The following is a 19,274-nucleotide window of genomic DNA, read 5'->3' as shown; positions in this document are numbered from 1 at the left end:
TAACTTCTCTATTACACTAACAGGTAGTACAGGTAAGCAGGGTCGAATCCTCATGGACACGTCCTACAGTTTACACCTCTTTGCGTAAGGCGTGAACTAATTATAGATAACTGCATAAAACATAAAAAAAGAGGGTTTTTATTTCTAGAAATTTAAACTAATAAAAATCTAAAATAATAAAAAGTTAATTGAGTTTAAAGGTTGTGAAAATTCAAATAAAAGAAAACAATTTCAGTTCCGCGGTGACTCTCCTGATCATATAATTAACCTTCAACACAATATTTGACTGTGCACTAGTTTAAACTGGTATTGAAGTTCATTAACAAGCTCTAATGACCTCTATTACAAAAATTATTTAACCAAAATAAGTTCTTTGAATTAAACCTAAACTTTTAATTACCAAATTAACCAAACAACCTCTTGATTAACAAGGAAAAGTTGCATTAAACACAGTGTAATTCCCCAGTAAAGTCCAATACCTCTCATAAGCTCGGAGGCGTAATAACTTGTTTGATCATTTCGTATTAGATTTAACCCTAAACACATAATTAATCTAATATTTGTTACTTTATACTAATTAGTCTAGACAATTATGGATCTAAACAATTAGATAACTAGAATGATTCACAAACAATTCAAGTGGCCAACAGAAATTGAAATCGAAATCAAACATTCAATTAAACACATAATTGAGCAAACTAAACAGTAATTACAGTCAAACATAGTGCCAAATTGTGACAACCCGTAATTACTATTCTTGTAAAAGTCAAACTTGGTCAAATAATGTCAAACTTCTCATTTAGTTCTATTTTATTATTTAAGTTTGAAGTCTAAAGTTGGTTTAAAACTTTAACTAGAAGGGTTGCTTGAATTAGAAGTGTTATATAAAAGGGAGCCTAGTCCGAACCACAAACCCCTCGCATGGCCGCAAACGAGGCTCGCATGGACCGCAAACCTCAGCCGCAAACCCTCACTTCGGCCGAAAACCACTTTGGAGCCGTGAACCTGCCTCGGCCATGAACCCTTCGGACCGCACACTCCCCCTATATATATGAGTTTAGCTGATTTATTCCTCATTCTTTCACATCTGTCCGCAAACTCCAAGATTTCTCTCTCAAGTATCATCCTTCAATCCTTTAATTCTCTTTAGATTATTGCTTGGATCTTCAAGGTGTTCATCATTTCATCAACATTATAGGGATTTCTAAACTGAATACACTTGAATCATCTTAAATCTTTAAGATCATCAAGATCAGTGGGCCGTAAACTCAAGAATATCTAGTGTTCTTGGGCCGTGAACACTTTCTTCTGTCCGTGAACTCCTTACAACCTCCCATCTTTGCGTATAACACTCTTATTTGTAAGTGAAACTTACAAATTAGTCCAATTCCTTATCATTCTTATGTCTATATACAAGTTATTTACCTATATATTACATAAAATGCTACTTAGGACACGGTTTTGCTACGGGATTTCACTAGTAGAAACAATCAGCCTATATCGAACTTCCAAATGAATCACTCACATAAGGTGAGTTCATACCCCTATAATTTACCTTTTAATGGTTTTTAAATGCTTTTAAGGGGGGGGGGGGGGGATACAAGTAGAACACAATTTATTTATGTTAACATTTACATGTAAAAACTATCAAACAAAAGGATTTATTATACTTAAATATTGTGTTATCAAACAAACTGTTTCAAATTATTTATTAAAAAGACATCAAGTCATCAATAATCTTTCAAATGGTTAAACTCTTTAAATGTTTTACAAACTCTTTTAAACTTATATATTGTCAAAAATCATATATATATATATATATATATATATATATATATATATATATATATATATATATATATATATATATATAAGATTTAAAGGGCTTAGGACTGATAACTCGCCTTATTTCCTTTTCATTGTTTGGATGTGGACTTAGGGTATAGTTATTTGTCCGAATGTCGTTTAAATTTTAGTTATATATATTTATATATGTATATAAACATAAAATTACTTTCAATCAGTTCAATACCTTTGCAACATGTTGAGCAAAGTTGTGCATACATGATCAGTCATTCAAATATAGAAGGTACTAGTAAACTATTATAGGTATAGTTTAGAGGATCAATACATACTATTTTCTAGAAAAAAAGAACATATACAAATCAATACATGCATACTATTACTATTCAATACAAAGTATACTATTCATTTACAAGAACAAGAAGGAACATACACACTATAACAAGAACAGAAAGGAACATACACACAATAACAAGAACAGAAAGGAACATACACACTATAACAAGAACAATATAACTAAATGTGAGATACTATTTCATGCATAGCAATACTTGCTTTGTCACGTTTTGTAACCAGAGTCTCCTGGAGGGAGATCGTGAGTTTGTGTATAGAGCTATACGGGATTGACCATCCTACACCTTGTTGCTAGCTACAGTGGGACCTGCAGGTCTACGGGTAACAAATGTCATATCATTTTCGACGCCTGAAGAACGTCGTGTTTTATACTACTCTATCAAGCATAATTATAACCTCAATCACATTTTAACCTTAATTAACCAGTTCGGTTTTAAAGGTATTGAAAGCATCAGTAGTGTAATTTATACAACACTACTATAAATCTTCATTTTCCACTACATTCATACAGTGAATTTCTCACATGAGATAGGCATTCTATTTTTCTAGTAAAGATAGTTACAAATATCGAAAACATACATTTTATACTATTTCAAGTACAAACATACATTTTACATCATTTCGAGAGAACAAAACACACAAATAGGTCGGTCTTGGAGAGAAGACTACTTTTCATTTAAAGGAGAAAACATAGGATTTTCTGGGAAGGATTCAAACTAATAAAAACACTTTTACAGAGCGATACAAACATTTTTACAGAACAATACAAACATTTTCATGAAACTAATGCAAACATTTGACACTAAATACTTATGAACTCACCAACTTAAATGTTGATACTCTCTTTCAAAATAACTTATATTCTCAGGGATCCAGTACTCAGGTACACTGGACCAGGTTTTGAGAAGACGGAGCATGTTCAAGACTCGTCTTTTATTTTGATGATCATATTTTTGGTATCTTAAAACTATTTAAGGAACACACTTGCATTAACTATTCTATTAATGCAATGGATATTGTGGCTTGTTTTACTATTGTGCATTGTTATGATACTGTACATGACGTCCTCCACCCCGAATGTTTCCGCCGTTCCGGTTTGGGGGTGTGACACTAATGATTAATCATACGAAAAGGTTACGTCTTTGAGAAACTGAAATATGAGTTTTTAGTCTGACATGGCTAAAACGGATTACAAACAGTAGAAATAGAGTCTAAACGATAAATCTTACTAAACAATGAAAATAAATTGAATCGTCTCCTTTAGATCTGCGTTCTTCACTTGAAACTCTCTGAAAATCGCCTTAGAATCGCCAAGAATCGCCAATTAGGGTTACTGGATATGTGTGGGGCTCTATTTATATGTCCAGTAGTAAAAACGTCATACATGCGATCGCATGTAGTTAGGTTGCGATCGCATGTATTACCGAAAACGCGTCTCAAGCCTTTTAAACGAAGTATGTTACCATTTTGATGCATTTTAGCAAAATTACGATCACAAGTAGGTAGGTTGCGATCGCATATAGTGTTGTTGTGATCGCATATATCTTTTTTTCTCATCCTGGTGAATTTTTGGCACGAAAAATCTACGAAGCGAAGCTGCGACCAAACGTGTGATCGCAAGGACAAAGCTGCGATCGCAAGTATATAGTATGCGATCGCAAGTCCTCAATTTTGTCTCTTTTCGATCTTTGTTCCTCCTTCCAAGTTGTTCTTGATCATTCCTGGGCATCCTTCCTTGGTATAGACTCCAGTTAAGCTCCAAAGCATCCACCAACGCATCCCGAACTCGCGTAATCATCCAATGCTCCAAATTGCCCTGAAAAGTCATAACAATGATGAGCAGTACGGGCATTCCACAAAATAATCACGAAACACGAAATACATAAGAATAATCGGGAGTTAGTTAACTTTTAATAAAGAAATATCAAGGAAATTGTGCTAAAAGATGCATATAAAATGCATCTAACAAACCACCCCAAGCTTAGACCTTACTTGCCCTCGAGTAAGGAAAGGATAACTTTGGAAATTGAATAGAGGCTGAGGGAAATAAAGAAATAACCTAGACACACTAAACTTAAAAACGAAAACCTAACTAACAGGAACTACAGAAGATAAACATAATAAAGAATAAAATATGCATGCAAAAATAAAGAAAATGAATAATGAATGAAAGTAATATGAAAAAGAGAAATGAACAACTAAAAATAAAAACATGCTTCTTTTTTTTTTACCTTTTTATTATATATATATTTTTATATACGATCAGACTTTACATGGAAAATGGCTCCAATCACTAACACCTAAGCAACCATCCTACTATCTTTCAGGTATCACAGACTCCCAAAGTGAGGAAGACCACGAAAAGGTGTAACCCAATAGTCCAACCCCAGTTTTATTTAAACTTTATGTCTTAATTAACCTTATGAGCAAAAATAACACAGTCTGGATCTCATGTCCTTAAGACTAGATAGGTAAGAATCAGAACCGACGCATCCTTAAGAACCCGACATGACCAAATTAGCTTTTGCCGAAGCAGCAAGGGCCAACCCCCATAGGAGCCCGAGCTCTATGCTCTCACTTTTTTTGAGAGCCACAAGTATCATATCACACAATTCTTCATTCTCCAAATGTAACTTTGTAACGACTGCTAATTTGATTGAACTTTGGTTTGTGCTTCGTTTTGAGCTTGAACTCTTCAATCTTTTTTTTTTTTTTGTAATTTCTTGAAATTTCTTCAATTGAGCGCTTGAAATCCTTTATTTGGGTACTGGATATAACGTTGTACCCTTTCTCTCTTTTTTTTCTTGACTGTGTGGATCTGATACTTAAGCTCTTTGTTACCGCGAGGGTAACGCTTGTCAACAAATAGGGTCATGTTCTGTGGGTCTAGAGTTGTTTATAAAGATTCTTTTTAAACATTCAGAAGTAAGTCATCCTAAGCCTGTTATTACCGCCCATAAAAACGTTTCGGTATTCCATTTTTATTATTATCTAAAGCGGGGGTCTCGAATCACGGTGTTTGGGGTCCCCTAGTTACGACAGCTGATTCTACACTTCTAATAACAATCAGGTCGCTTCGGATTTTTTTTCATTTTTCATTCTCAATATCCCCCTTCATAGAGCTATCGTATGTAAAGAGTGTCATCATCTCGTATATTTTTGTTTTGTGAAAGAAAACTAGGAAGAAAAATTAAAAATAAAAACCTAAAACCTAAATGAAAAATCTTTTTGGATTTTGTTTTCAATTTAAAAAAAAAAAAAAAAAAAAAAAAAAAAAAAAAAAAAACTTTTTACAAAATGATACAAATCCCCTCCCCAAGATTAAAATTAAGGATTGTCCTTAATGTAACGACCCAAAAATCAAGGGTAAAATTTTCATTTTTAATATAGCTAAAACATTGATACCAATTATTCCAAACATTTCAAATCATCTTTAAGTAAAACATTTATCAGAGTTCATCCCAAAATCATTGATTGCGGAGTTCATAGGTGTGTGCACTGCGATCAATCCGAGCCCTCCTTTTCCAAATCGATGATACCTGAAACCAAAACTGTAAACCGTAAGCACAAAGCTTAGTGAGTTCCCCAGAGCATACCCCACACACAATCCACATAACACATATCATATAAGCTATAAAAGCTATCTCTACCACATAACACATATCATATTAGCTATGATAGCTATCTCTACCACATACCACATATCATATTAGCTATAAAGGCTACCTCTACCACATAACACATATCCTATTAGCTATAAAAGCTATCCCTACCTGTAGCACCCGATTCCTGGTATGCATTTAATTCAAGTAATTCTTATATTTTTCTCTGGGACTCGACGAGTTGGGGGCCCAACTCGTCGAGTAGAGTCGTGATCTGCGGGAAGTTTAAGTGATCTACTCGACGAGTCGGGAGACCGACTCGGCGAGTATATGTTGTTTGAGTGAAACTCAAAATTTGAGGGTTTGCACCCTATTTAAACAACTTATCTCTCCCCATCTCAGCCTCCCTCATCCCTTATACTTCCAGAAGACATTAGCCTGAAACCCTAGCCTTGTTTGAGTGTTCTAAGGCCATTTTTGTGCATTTTTGTGGATTGTGAACCTTGAGAAGAGGAAAGGAGCTTGGGAGTTCAAGTTGAAGCTAGAAGATCTAGAGATTGTGTTCCATTTCCAGCTCATTTAAGGTACAAAGCTTCTATCTTGATTTTCCATGTGTTTAATCATCTTTAGGGCTTGGATTTTGGTACATGTAGGGCATTCTAAGCCATTTTCGGGTTGTGGAGTGTAATATGGAGTTATGGCTTCAGATCTTGGACTTTGGAGGGGTCTCATGGCATAAAGGTGCCAACTTTATGGCCATGAGAGCCCCATGCATCTTGTAGACATCATTTGTGGCCCTTTTAAGCTTAAAGACCCATGCATGGACGTAAAGTTCATGGCTTTACGTGCTATATCGACCCTAGGAGGTCAGATCTACCCTTTTGATGAGATGTGTTGAGAGAAAAAGTTGAGACACACTTGAACAAACGTTAGAACAAGTATAGTTGCGGAATAGTTTATCTCAAAGGATCTAAAAAGCTCAACAATAATAGTAAGTTAGAGTTAGATAATTAGTGAGTTAGTTGCGGAAATGTAAAGGAAATATAAAAGACAGCAACTATTATATCAAGTATACACTTAAGTTGATTCTTAACAAGGAATGCATTCAAACCAAGTTAGTAAGTGAGATCAAACTTAGTGAATAAGTCACTAGTGACTTGCTCCGAAGAGAGATGATGTTCAGTTGTATTAAGATGAACTTTGAAGATAAGAAAGAGATGAGAGAAATAACACAAGGTATTAATTGCAAGATGCGGTGTTTTTTTTTCGTTTTTTGGTTGTTTTAAATGAGAAAGAATGAGCTCTATTTATAGAGACTCACATATTAGATTAGTCCTATCTGTTAAGAGTAGCCATGCAAGGCATACTGGACAAAAGAGTGTATACTAAGACAAACAGATAAAAGACTAATCTAACAATGTAAGATAGTGACTGCGGATGATGATGACTACGGATGCGGTAGCTGGTCAATGATGACTGCGGATCTTGAGAGTTGCTGTAGCTGATCAACCATGTGATCCTCCTTAGAATTTCAAACTTGACTTCAGTAGTGGTGTGTTTGGATTTTTCCACTGCGGTTCTGGTAACATCGAGTTGCTTCCTTGTGAGTCGATGCATTGCGGTCATAGGGATGAAATACTTGATTTCATTGTCCCTACGTTTGAAAATAATTCCAAGGTCAGGATAGTAGGTTGCGCCAAGAGATCTTTCTTGGAATCCTTCGGTAAGAATTGGGACAGGATCAAGTGGTAGTAGATCAAACTTCTTTGCAAGAGCCGGGTGAATATATGCATCAATTTTGGCGAAGTCGTAGAGAGTTTCCTTGAGAAAAGTATTTGCCCTCTCCAGTGCTATCTTCATCTTTGGATATTTTTCAACTTTGTTTTGGAACACCTTAGCTATCATTAAGATTCTTCTGGATTCATGCATGGGAAGTCAGCTTGGGTGCAGACATAGTCCTGATTCCTTCTTGTAAGAGTATATTGGATGAAGTCAGTTTCCATGAATTTCCGCGGCTTGAAGTTCTTGACTGCGGATGGTCTATCATTCGACCAGATTTTCTCAATTGAGGAAGCATGTTTAGCATGGAAACGATTGAGTCTTTCGAATTCCATGGGCAGTCTTTTGTGATCAGGTATGCTGCGGTCAAAGGTCTCAAATACAGTGAAGTATTTAACATTGGGAGAGATTGGAATATCCCAGTAACCGTCCGGTGGCGGTTCAGCAAAAGTAAGGTAGGGTTTGTAATCATCATCCAGTAGTCTTCGATGGGGGTTAATCCAAGAATTGATCAAGGATTCATCCATGATGGTGTCGAAACCGTATTCTCTCCAGACTAGTTCAACAAATTTAGCTGCTTTCCAGTAAGCTTTTTTCTGTTTTGTAGCGGGAGAGTCATTGGAGCTTGCAGATGACATGTCGGAAGCCAAAATTTTGAAGTAGGGAGGAGTCTCTGGTCGTTCAGGAGTTGGAGTTTTTTCTTGAGTATTCGACTGTTGCGGTGGTGATTGATTCAGATGTTGGTCTTCTTCTTTACTTCCCCCTCTTGAGGTAGTCATTCCAGGAGCTTCCTCAAGCCATGACTTAAGACAACCAATTTTCGAACAAACTTCGTTGAATTGGGCCTTAAGTGCATCAGCCAGTTGCTGATTATTAGGGATAGTGGTGTTGAAAAGCAGCCGATGAATCTCTTTGGTAAGATTCAAGATTTCAGGGTTATGAAAGTTTGTAGTTAGGGAGCATCTAAAACTGTTGATGGTGGATTGTAATACCGAGATGGTTGTTTCATATGCTTGATGGGTTTCTTCGATAAGTTTCTTGGAGTGGATGGATTGATCAGCAATGGTAGATTGAAGATCAGTTTTGATTGCGGATACCTCAGAGATGAGGTGCTCCGCAGTTTCCATAAACTGCTTGTGATCAGCCTATCGAGTGTTGTCTAGGGACTGAATCCCCATTTTCACCTTGAGAGAAATCCTCTCAGCAGCTAATCGTTCACGAGCTTCCAATCTTTCAATCCTTTCAATCAACGAATGCGGTCCTGGGAGATCTTCCGGTTGCGGTTGGGTAGGCTTCACCGCAGCTAGTATCTGATCTACCTTGGCTTGTAGATTCAGAAATTCTTTCCTTGAAACAACTATTTTCTTTTTCTTTTGCTTCTCTTTAGGCTTGGAAGTAGAGTGTTGGGAGCCATTGGAAGCTTCTTCTTCATCAAATATCATAAGATCATCAGAAGGAGTAGGTTGATTTACCTCATTGATGTCATAGTCATCATATCCAAAGGTTGGTCCGGAGCTGACTTCGATGGCTGTTCCTTCTTATTGTGATTCTAGAATTTTGGAGGTTGGAGTGGGCTTTGATGGACCTTCATCAGCAGTCGCAGCTTGAGCCTTGCGGATTGTGTCGGCCATTTCATCCATCCAGTCTTGAGCTTTGCAAATCGTAGTGACTGTGTTTGCATTCTTGATGGCGTCTGCCCAATACTTTGCCACATAGAGGATTTCCTGTTGTTTCTGTTGAAGCTGTTTTGTTTGACCAGCCTTTCTTGCTTGAAATGCCCTACGGAAAGCGGCATATTTCTTTGCTTCAGCTTCATTGGTTGGTTGATACGTACTCCATGAGTCGTTGAGATCTATTCCGTCAATTCCTTCAAAACGCACCGAGGTGTGATCATCGGGTTCACGGATCCTTGCACATTTGTGCTCACCGTGCCTAAACTACCTGGAAAAGGTGTAAGCGGAGTAGGATTTCCTGAGCTTCCTTGGTCTCCTTGACCCGCGGTCAAGTCTGGCCTCGGCTCAGTTCTGGCATGAGCGAAAGAAGTGCTCTGCATTTGGGATGGTGTTTGAAGTGTTTGAGTAACAGACAAAAGAATGGAGTTCAACTCCTTAGGAGACAAGAAATGTAGACGTGAAGCCCTGGAGACCTTAGAGCGGGAACCAGTTCCATCCCCTTGGGAGTGAGCTGGGGGTGAGTCTCCACGATTAGCTGAAACAGACACACCTTCTATGTCTGAGTGGTATTGGATGGTTGATTCGAATGGGTTTGCGGCTACCCCAAGGACTACCAGAGCCTTTTGAGAGGTTGCGGTATGAGTCCGGTCACGCATATGGCCAGTGGTTTGGGTTTTCCTTTTCTTGAGTATGGCAATGGGAGCTTGATCGTTATCAGAATCACTCAGGAGTTCCATAGAGGGATATTGAGCTTGGTTGTGATCTGATTCGTCATCTGAATGAGCAATTTGTACAAGTTTCCTTTTCTTTGATGCTTCTGCTTTCTTGGGAGCAGCTTTCTTCTTTGTCGGGGTGGTATGTTTCTTAGAGATGTTGTGGGGTCCCTTGTTGGCTTTAACCAATTGCTTAAGCCTTTTGGCTAACGGCAGATGTGAGGTAGTAGTAGATGGAGTTGCGGTGCTTTCAGGTTGAGTGGGTTTGGTAGAAGTTACAATTTGTTGAGTGGGAAGAGGTGGGGTAGGAAGGTATAGGTCAATACCTTCCGTAGCCTCTATATAATCAGTGACGTCCGCAGTTTCAAGTCCGACCGTATTCAAGATGTGGACAGGTAAACGTCGAATAGGGCCAAAAATTGATTGAACTTTAGAAGGAGTGTACCTTTTGAGATCTTTGGTGACGAAGAAGTCAATATCATTGCCCATGCTGAGTTTTGCATCCGCATGAAGATCCGAGATGCAGAGGGACCAGAACCTTGGAAAAGTGAGCTCGGTTGGATTTACCTTGGGACTTTCCTTAAGAATGTACTGCAAGAAATCATCCCATAAGATATGACCGTAGTTGACATCGTGGCCAGTGAAAATACTCCATACAAACTCTAGAAGCTTGAGACCCATATTATCAGTGCCTCCGGTCCTTCCAGGCAGACTCCGGATCACGAAATGGCAAACAAATTGCCATACTGCAGGCAACTGATTTTTCTTGAACTCGCCGATCCCTTTCAATTTCTTTTGGTATCCCATCTGATAGAGAGCAGAGAAGATGTATGTGACACTTGGAGTGAAGAATTTTGTTGAAGGATGCACAAGCAGGTTGATGGCAGTAAGAAATTTCTCCTTGGTCAAAATAACAAGAGAATCATTCACAAGATTCAGATGCACCTCTTGGAGATTGTTAAGAGGGCGATAGGCAGAGAAAGTGCATTTGTAAAGTGTCGACAGTGGAACAACATCAGTGAAGGTATCGAAAGGACCAAATAGAGGATATTCTTCAAGAACTTGATCATTAGCTTGATTGGATCATTGTAGAAAGACTGCACATCAAAAACTACCTTAAAATTACTTGAAGCAATTGATGGCATTGCGTTCCTTGAAGCGGAGTCTGAACCCGTCGGTTGAACAGAGGCATATGCCTTGGATTGTCTCTTTGAGATGTTTGATTTCACCATTTTCAAAAAGTTTGAAGAACTTGCGGAAAACCAGAGTGCAAGAAGATGAAGAAGAAGAAAATCGTCTTAGAGGGTTCAGAAAGCGTAAAGCTTTCTTGGGAGGAAAAGAAAGATTTTATAGTGGCGGATTTGAAATTTTATTGGATTTACCCTAATTAAAGAATAAGGATAAAAACGTTTGGTTTTTATTTTGATTAAGGAAATCAATCCCAGCCACTCATGTTTTAACGAAAGTTGTTTTTTTTTTTTACTTTTTTGATATTAAGAAAAACGGAGCATTAAATGATGTGTCAGGCCCTGTTGCCCCACGTCTGAAGAATGTGTGGTGAGGGGGTCGATCCGTTGTATAAAGTAGAAGTTGAAACGGATTAGACGTTTTGGGGGTAGGAGAAGGGACAGTTTAAGAAAAAAAGATTTCTTAAAAGATTTATTTTATGGAAAACTGTTCTTTTTGTCATCATACCCAAAATAGGTGTGATACAGGTTTATTTAAAAGAATGAAACAGTGATGTGCTGCAAAAATAATGTTGAATTTTTTAGAATGTTTTTCTTATTTAATGAAGGATCATTAAATAGCATACTAGGTTCCAATTATTTAAGACGTGATTGAAAATGCAGTTAATGTCATTGCGGATGGATTTTTCACTGCGGGTTGAGCATCCACTGCAGATTGTTTTTTTTACTGCGGTAGATGAAAAGGACTGCAGTAGAACAACTGAGGAGCACACTTGAACAAAGTCAGAAATAACAAACATTAAGGACATCGAGGATATAGATATGATATATGGTTGCGGTACACTATGTGTACTGCAGTACATAAATGTACTGTTGTACCCAAAATATCCAGCAACTATGTATGATACTTATATCCAAATAGGACCGCAAGCAGAGACCAAGAGAGGTCTGCGGTACCTATCAATTCAAAAAGAATTATGGGTCTAGATTCATCATTCCTAACATTTGTAAGAAACTGTTGAATTTGGCAGAGTCAAGTGCTTTTGTGAATACATCAGCAATCTCTTCATTAGTGTTGACAAAAATTAGTTCAGTGTTACCTTTCAAGATGTGATCTTTGATAAAGCGATACCGTAGTTCAATGTGCTTTGTCTTCGAGTGATGAATAGGATTGTGAGAAATCGCTATGGCACTTTCTGAGTCACAATAAATTGGTATCTGTAGCATTCTGTACCCGTAGTCCATGAGTTGCGTTTTCATCCACAACACTTGTGAACAATAGCTGGCTGCGGCTACATACTCAGCTTCTGCGGTAGACACTGAGACACAACTTTGTTTCCTTGAAGACCAGCTGACGAGTCTTCCACCTAGAAATTGACATCCACCGGAAGTACTTTTGCGATCCAAATGACATCCGGCATGATCCGCATCAGTAAATGCTTGTAGGCTGAAGTCATTCCCTGCGGGGTACCAAAGACCAAGAGCTTTGCTCCCCTTCAAGTATCTTAGAATCTGCTTGGTTGCGGTCATGTGTGACACTTTTGGGTCAGCCTGATACCTTGCGCATACGCCTGTTGCAAAGACAACGTCCGGTCTACTTGCAGTGAGGTACATCAATGAACCAATTATCCCTCGATAAGTTTTGAGATCCACTGATTCTCCGGATGGATCAGCAAAAATCTTGTGACCGAAGGCCATGGGGACCTTAGCTGAGGAACAGTTGTCCATTGAGTATTTCTTCAGCAGTTCAGAGGTGTATTTCTCTTGATGGATGAATATCCCTTGAGGGATCTGTTTGATTTGAAGTCCTAGAAAGAAGTTAATCTCTCTATTCATGCTCATCTGAAATTTGTTGGTCATGAGCCTGGCAAAATCATCCACCATCCCCTAATCTGTAGACCTGAAGATGATATCATCCACATATATTTGTACAAGCATAAGGTGATTACCATTTGATTTGCTAAACAGAGTGGGATCAATCACTCCTCTCTTATAGCCAGACGTGACAAGAAACTCTGAGAGAGTCTCATACCATTCCCTTGGAGCTTGCTTTAGACCGTAAACTGCTTTCTTGAGCTTGTAGCAATGATTTGGGAATTCAAGAAATTCGAAGCTCGGAGGTTGCTGAAGATACACCTCCTCTTTCAACTCGCCATTAAGGAAAGCACTGTTGACAACCATCTGATGTACTTTAACGTTCTTGTGAGCTGCATACGCTAGAAAGATGCGTATAGCTTCCATTCTGGCTACCGAGGCATATGTTTCATCATAATCAACTCCTTCTAGTTGACTATAACCCTTGGCAACTATCCTTGACTTGTTTATGACTACCGCACCGGATTCATCCAGCTTGTTCTTGTACACCCATCTAGCACCAACAATGGTGTGACCTTGCGGTTTTGGAACGAGTTGCCACACACTATTTCGTTCAAATTCTGCTAATTCTTCTTGCATCGCAGTAATCCAGTCAGGCTCCAGTAGAGCTTATTTGATTGTTCGGGGCTCGACAGTGGACATAAATGTTGCGTAGTGACAGTGATCTGATAAATCTTGTGAAGATCTGGTTTGAATGCCTGCTAATGGGTTACCAATGATTTGACCCGGTGGGTAGTCCTTTGTCCATACATGAAGACGTGGTTGTAGATGATCAGCTGCTGCGGTAGAGGGAATGTCTTCAATGTCAGAAGATTCTGTGGTTGGAGACGGCAGTTCCCCATGGACTTGAGAACATCCTACAGAGTCATCTTGGACTGTTGGAGTGAAATTAGCATTTTCTTGAGCAGTTGGGAGAGGTTCCCCCTGGACTGCGGATGGGAGCTCTTCTGGAACCTGAGAAGATTCCCCCTGGATTGATGGAAAAGTGAAAACTCTTGGGTCTGATCTGGTGTCAATAGTCTCTATGTTTTCATCATCCGAGTCTGATGAAACGTTTGATGGTTGCGATCCTTTGCGGAGAGACGGAGCTGCATCGACTAGTACTGGAATCTCAATGGTTGTCGTATGATTCGGAGTTTAGTTTTCCCCTTCAACCAGCGAGGTGGAAGTATTTAAAGACACATCATCGGATAACGTAGGACCAGATACTTCAGCATGTTGCATTTGGGCTTCTGGAGAAACAAGAACTTCGGATAGCTTAGCAGTCTCTAATGGATAAAAGAGATCATCATACTTAACTTCAACTATGTTTAAAGGACCCGAAGAGTCAGGAAGATCACATTCCAGGATTGCTTTGGTTTCGGTGGAGGGAGTGGTGTTGCGGACATAGGAATCATCAAACCTTACATCAAAGCTCTCGACTATTAGTCTCGTACGTCGTATGAGAACACGATATGCTACCTTGTTGGTTGAGTAGCCAAGGAAGATGCCTTCATCAGATTTAGGTGCAAACTTGTTGACATGATCTTGATTGTTGATCACAAAACATCTGCACCCAAATATATGGAAAAATCGGACATTAGGGTTTCTGTTGTTGAGACCCTCATATGGCGTTTTGCTGAGACGTTTACATACTATGTTGCGGTTCTGTACGAAGCATGCAGTGGCCACTGCTTCGGCCCAGAAGTATAGAGGAAGATTAGCAAAGTTGAGCATTGATCTGGCTGCTTCCACCAGAGTTCTATTTCTTCTCTCTACAACTCCATTCTGTTGCGGGGTATAGGGAGCTGAGAAATTGTGACTTATACCCTTGGACACCAAGAAACTATTCGGAAGATGATTGGTGAACTCAGTTCCATTGTCTCTGCGGATACGACGCACTGGTAGTTTGATTTGAAGCTCGATCTCCTTGATGAAGTTGATGAACACCTGTGGTGTTTCTGACTTGAGTCGAAGAAAGAAGACCCATGTGAAACGTGTGAAGTCATCCACTATAAGCAATATGTATTTCTTGTGGTGGAGACTGGCTACGGTAGATGGACCGCAGAGATCAATATGGAGAAGTTCCAGTGGTTCTGAGATGGAGGAGTCGATCACCAAAGGATGACTTGCTTTGGACTGCTTGCCACTATCGCAGGCAAGGCAGAGAGTGTCATTGTGAAACTTCAGAATGGGGAGTCCACGGACAAGTTCCCCTGTGACCAGGTTGGTTATGTACCGGAAGTTGAGATAAGCAAGCTTGCGGTGCCAGAGCCAGCTTACTTCGGATACTGCTTATGATAGGAAGCATAGCTACGGTTTGCCGATGATCAGAGAGACATCCAGGGGATACATAGTACCTTCGGATCTGGATTTGATCAGGCAAGTGCTCCTATCGCTTGTCATTATGTAGCAGAAATGGTCATCAAATTCAACCCGATGGCCTGCCTTACATAGTTGGCCAACATTAATGAGATTGTGTTTTAGACCTTCCACATAAGCGACCTTTTGAATAGAAAAATTTCCAGTAGTAAGAATACCATAACCTCGGATAATCCCATTCGCGTTGTTGCCGAATGTGACGATACCCTCGTTGCAAACTGGCTTGAAATCCCGAAGGTACTCCAACCTTCCGGTCGTGTGCAAGGAGCATGCGCTGTCGATCAACCATTCTTCTTCTTGATCCTCCTTGCACAAAGCCTGAGAATTAAACAGCCAGTTTGGGCATCCAAGCGATTTTGGAGCCTGGGGCAACATAGGAATTTTTAATTGATGCATGATACGAGGTTGTTGGGACAGGTTTCAGGTCTACTTTCAAACCTAGTCCTGGGTGTTTGGGATTTTTTGGAGTTTTGTAAGAGTGAGAAAAGTTATGAGTTTTTTTGAAAAGAATGAGATTTGACATGAGAAGATATCTTTTGACACTGACATTGGCACACAGATTTTTTGTCATTTACCCTAACATTTTGTTTGGTCAGTGGTCTCGGTGAGGGAGTATGCTTGTGTCCAGTCCGAGAATTGTGAGATCTGACAGTGGTGTTGGTGTGATTTGAAAAAGTGGTTTTAGCAGGTTTTTTCAGGTGTAGGAGCACGTGAAGAGATTTTGTGAAGTGATTTCTTAAAACTTTGAGGTGACTTTAGGAGTGCTGGAGTTGGCAAAATACCTTTCCATTTCTGAACTTTTTGATGTGATTTTAAAAGAGTTGGAGTAGGTAAGATACCCTTCCATTTTCGATTATCTGTGGAATAGATTTGAAAACCATTGCTACGAAAAGACTTTACTTTCTTTTGGGTTGCGTCAGATGAGTGAGGAATGGATTTGGAAACTGTACATTCCTTTTTCTTTGTTTTCTTGACTGTAGAGTTTTTGGACAGATAATTTGAGAAAACAAATTTTTCTGGACTCTTAGACTTAGGAATTTTTTCAAATCGCTTTTGTTTTCAAAGAGTTTCCCGCTTTTTACCACGGGATCGAATTTCTTCTTTTAAAGCCTTTTTCGCCTCGGTTTTAGGAGAACCGCAGTCAGTGACATTTAATTGCGGTTTCCTTGAAACCTTTGGCAATTTTGTAAAGCGAGGACTTGATTCATCTGAACTGGAGAGTTCAGGATTCAGGGAACATTGACCAACTTCAAAATTTTCGATTGGAAATTCATGATGAATTGGTTGAATGGTCACAGTACTTTTGACTATGGTCTGTGGTGCGGAGTTTTGAACTACGGCGGAATAAGTCTGAGTGGGTACATTTGCCGGACATTTGATGGAAGGTAAATGGTTAGACTGCGGTTCATGGCTGCAATAAGGGACACTGCGGTCTGACAGTGGAGACGGGAAGTCCATTGAGGCTTCGGGACCTTCCATAACAATTTCCTCATCAACTACGGATGATGTCTGAGAACCGGAATGAATTATGCTATTCATAGGGTCAGAAAGTTTAGGGAGAATTTCCTCGATAACACAATTGTTACTCAGATCATGAAGTTTACCAAAGCGAGCTTTGATATCCTCAGGAAAGGTTTTGTCATTGCCCGGAAACATAAATTTATGATCAGGAGGGACATAGGGACGGTCTGGAGTGAACCGGGGTGATGAGTCCGTTGCGGTGGGATACCCATTGGACCAACCCCAGTCGTAAGTATTGTTAACGTTTCCATTCTTAACAAGATTCTCGATGGCTTCACTTTCATTAAAGAGCTTTTCAATTAAAAGGTTCAAGCGTACAATTTCACTATGAGCTAAATCCCTCTGATTCAAAGCTATTTCTAATTGTGTTTCACTTAACATCCTAGCATCTTTCTCTAACATTAAGTCTTTTTCTAACATAGCCATTTTGAGTCTTTTGTTGTCCAAACGTCCTCTAATGTGAAACATCTCCTGGGACGCAATGTTCTTCTCATCTAACGCTTTATTGTAGTCTGTAAGGACGGCAGCACACGTGTCATTAAGAGTGTCTATGAAGGGCTGACAGTCATGCATGCTATAATTTAGAGTTTGAATCATAAGTTTTACCTGTTCAACAATGCTGAGTGTTCCATCTTTCGCCATGTAGCAATGATTCTTCTTCAGATTTGTGGAACCATCCTCATCAACAGTTTCTACCATACAGATTTTTCCCTTTCCTTTGCCGCTGCTAATGTCGTCATCTTCATCTCCAGATGACCAGACCTGATGATCTCTCTTCACTTGAGCAACATACGCTCTTCCCTTTTCCTTTTCCTCCATTTCTTGAGCCATTCTGAGATAGAATGCTCTATCTTTTACTACATTTGCTTTGCAGTCTTTGGCAAAACGATTCTCTTTGTTGCACTTGTGACATATCACAACATCACTTTTGTCTTCCGAAGGAGTACAAGAGTCAGTGATTTGAATGGACTTCGGGACTTCTTTGGTTTGAGTATTTTGGGACTGCAGTGGAGGGTGAGGGTGAGGATTTTTAGTGAAACGAGAGTGGTTGTTTTGGAAGTTGCGGTTGAAAGGTAGTTGGTTGTATTGTTGGTTCTTTCGGAATGAAGGAGGTGGTAATCTATTGAATTGTTGACTAACAAGAGCTATTGCATTCTGGAATTCTTCTTCGTCGTCATACTCTGAGTCTGCTTCATATGACTGCGGTGGAGAGTCATACGAGGTGGGATATGATTGAGAATGAGGAGATTGTGCTATGAGAGCTAGTGGACCACCGAAGTCTGCACATTCCTTGAGTACCGTAGACTCTTGGGCTTACAGTTCTCCGTAGAGCTTATAGAGAGACAGAGAATGAATTTTCCTATCCCCTTGAACAATCATTTTAGCTGTCGTCCAGTGTCTTCCCAAACCGTTCAAGAACTGAAGGTTTGTTTCATGGTTGCTTCTTACGGTGCCAGCATTGGATAGTTTAGTCACTATCAGATTAAACCTCTTGAATAAATCTTCTAAGCTTTCTCCCGCATGAGCTTTAAAGTTGTTAAACTCATTGAGTGCAGTAGTAAGCTTTTTATCTTGGGCTTGTTCAGTTCCTTCATACAGGTTCTTGAGGACATCCCATATCTCTTTTGCTGATTTACAGTTTATGATGATATCGAAGTTGTCAGGAGGAACTCCACACGAAATCTCATAAAAAGCAATAGCGTCACTCTCCATTTTGTCAAGATCGTCTTTGGTTGGACGATTCAAGGCTGGTTGACCTCCTCCTAGCCTAGCTGTGGCTCCATCGGCTTGTACTGGGGTAAGAACAGGAACATAAGTACCTTCTTCAACAGACCTCCATATGTCTCTCCCACGTCTTCTTAAGTATCTCTCCATTCGATGGGACCAGTGATGGTATTCATTTGCCACGAGTATTGGTGCTCTGTTCGAACCACCAACACTGTTTGATACATTGAGAGATAATGCCTGTGCTATATTTCCTAGTTTTGAAAAGTTTTTTTTAAGAAATTAGCTTTAGTGGTATAGAAAGCCTTTTGAAGATCAGAGTTTTGTTTCAAAGAGCAACCACTTTGGCTCTGATACCAATTGTTGAGAGAAGAACTTGAGACACGCTTGAACAAACGTTAGAATAAGTATAGTTGCTGAATAGTTTATCTCAAAGGATCTAAAAAGCTCAACAATAATAGTAAGTTAGAGTTAGATAATTGGTGAGTTAGGTGCGGAAATGTAAAGGAAATATAAAAGACAACATGTATTATATCAAGTATACACTTAAGTTGATTCTTAACAAGGAATGCATCCAAACCAAGTTAGTAAGTGAGATCAAACTTAGTGAATAAGTCACTAGTGACTTGCTCCGAAGAGAGATGATGTTCAGTTGTATTAAGATGAACTTTGAAGATAAGA

At 39.3% G+C, this 19,274-nt stretch overlaps 1 protein-coding gene across 1 annotated transcript; it reads right to left on the bottom strand.

The window, feature by feature from the left end:
* Positions 1–18,182: 18,182 nt before the first annotated feature.
* On the bottom strand, positions 18,183–18,743 carry LOC145110715 (uncharacterized). The gene is made up of 2 exons (XM_079047089.1): positions 18,545–18,743; positions 18,183–18,496 (listed from the first exon to the last, which is right to left on the bottom strand). Exons 1-2 carry the CDS (start codon positions 18,741–18,743, stop codon positions 18,183–18,185), a joined length of 513 nt encoding a protein of 170 aa, XP_078903215.1.
* Between the last annotated feature and the right edge of the window lie 531 nt (positions 18,744–19,274).

The sequence above is a fragment of the Lactuca virosa genome, chromosome 1 (genome assembly GCF_052849685.1).
Source record: "Lactuca virosa cultivar CGN04683 chromosome 1, Lactuca_virosa_CGN04683_v6, whole genome shotgun sequence".
In the NCBI taxonomy this organism is placed as follows: Eukaryota; Viridiplantae; Streptophyta; class Magnoliopsida; order Asterales; family Asteraceae; genus Lactuca; species Lactuca virosa.
This window is presented reverse-complemented; position numbering and strand designations above follow the sequence as displayed.

Coding starts and splice junctions, on each gene's coding strand:
- LOC145110715 (XM_079047089.1), bottom strand. CDS start 18,743: ATGGAGAGATACTTAAGAAGACGTGGGAGAGACATATGGAGGTCTGTT. Junction 18,497..18,544: donor TGCTTTTTATGAGATTTCGT/GTGGAGTTCCTC, acceptor ACTGTAAATCAG/CAAAAGAGATATGGGATGTC.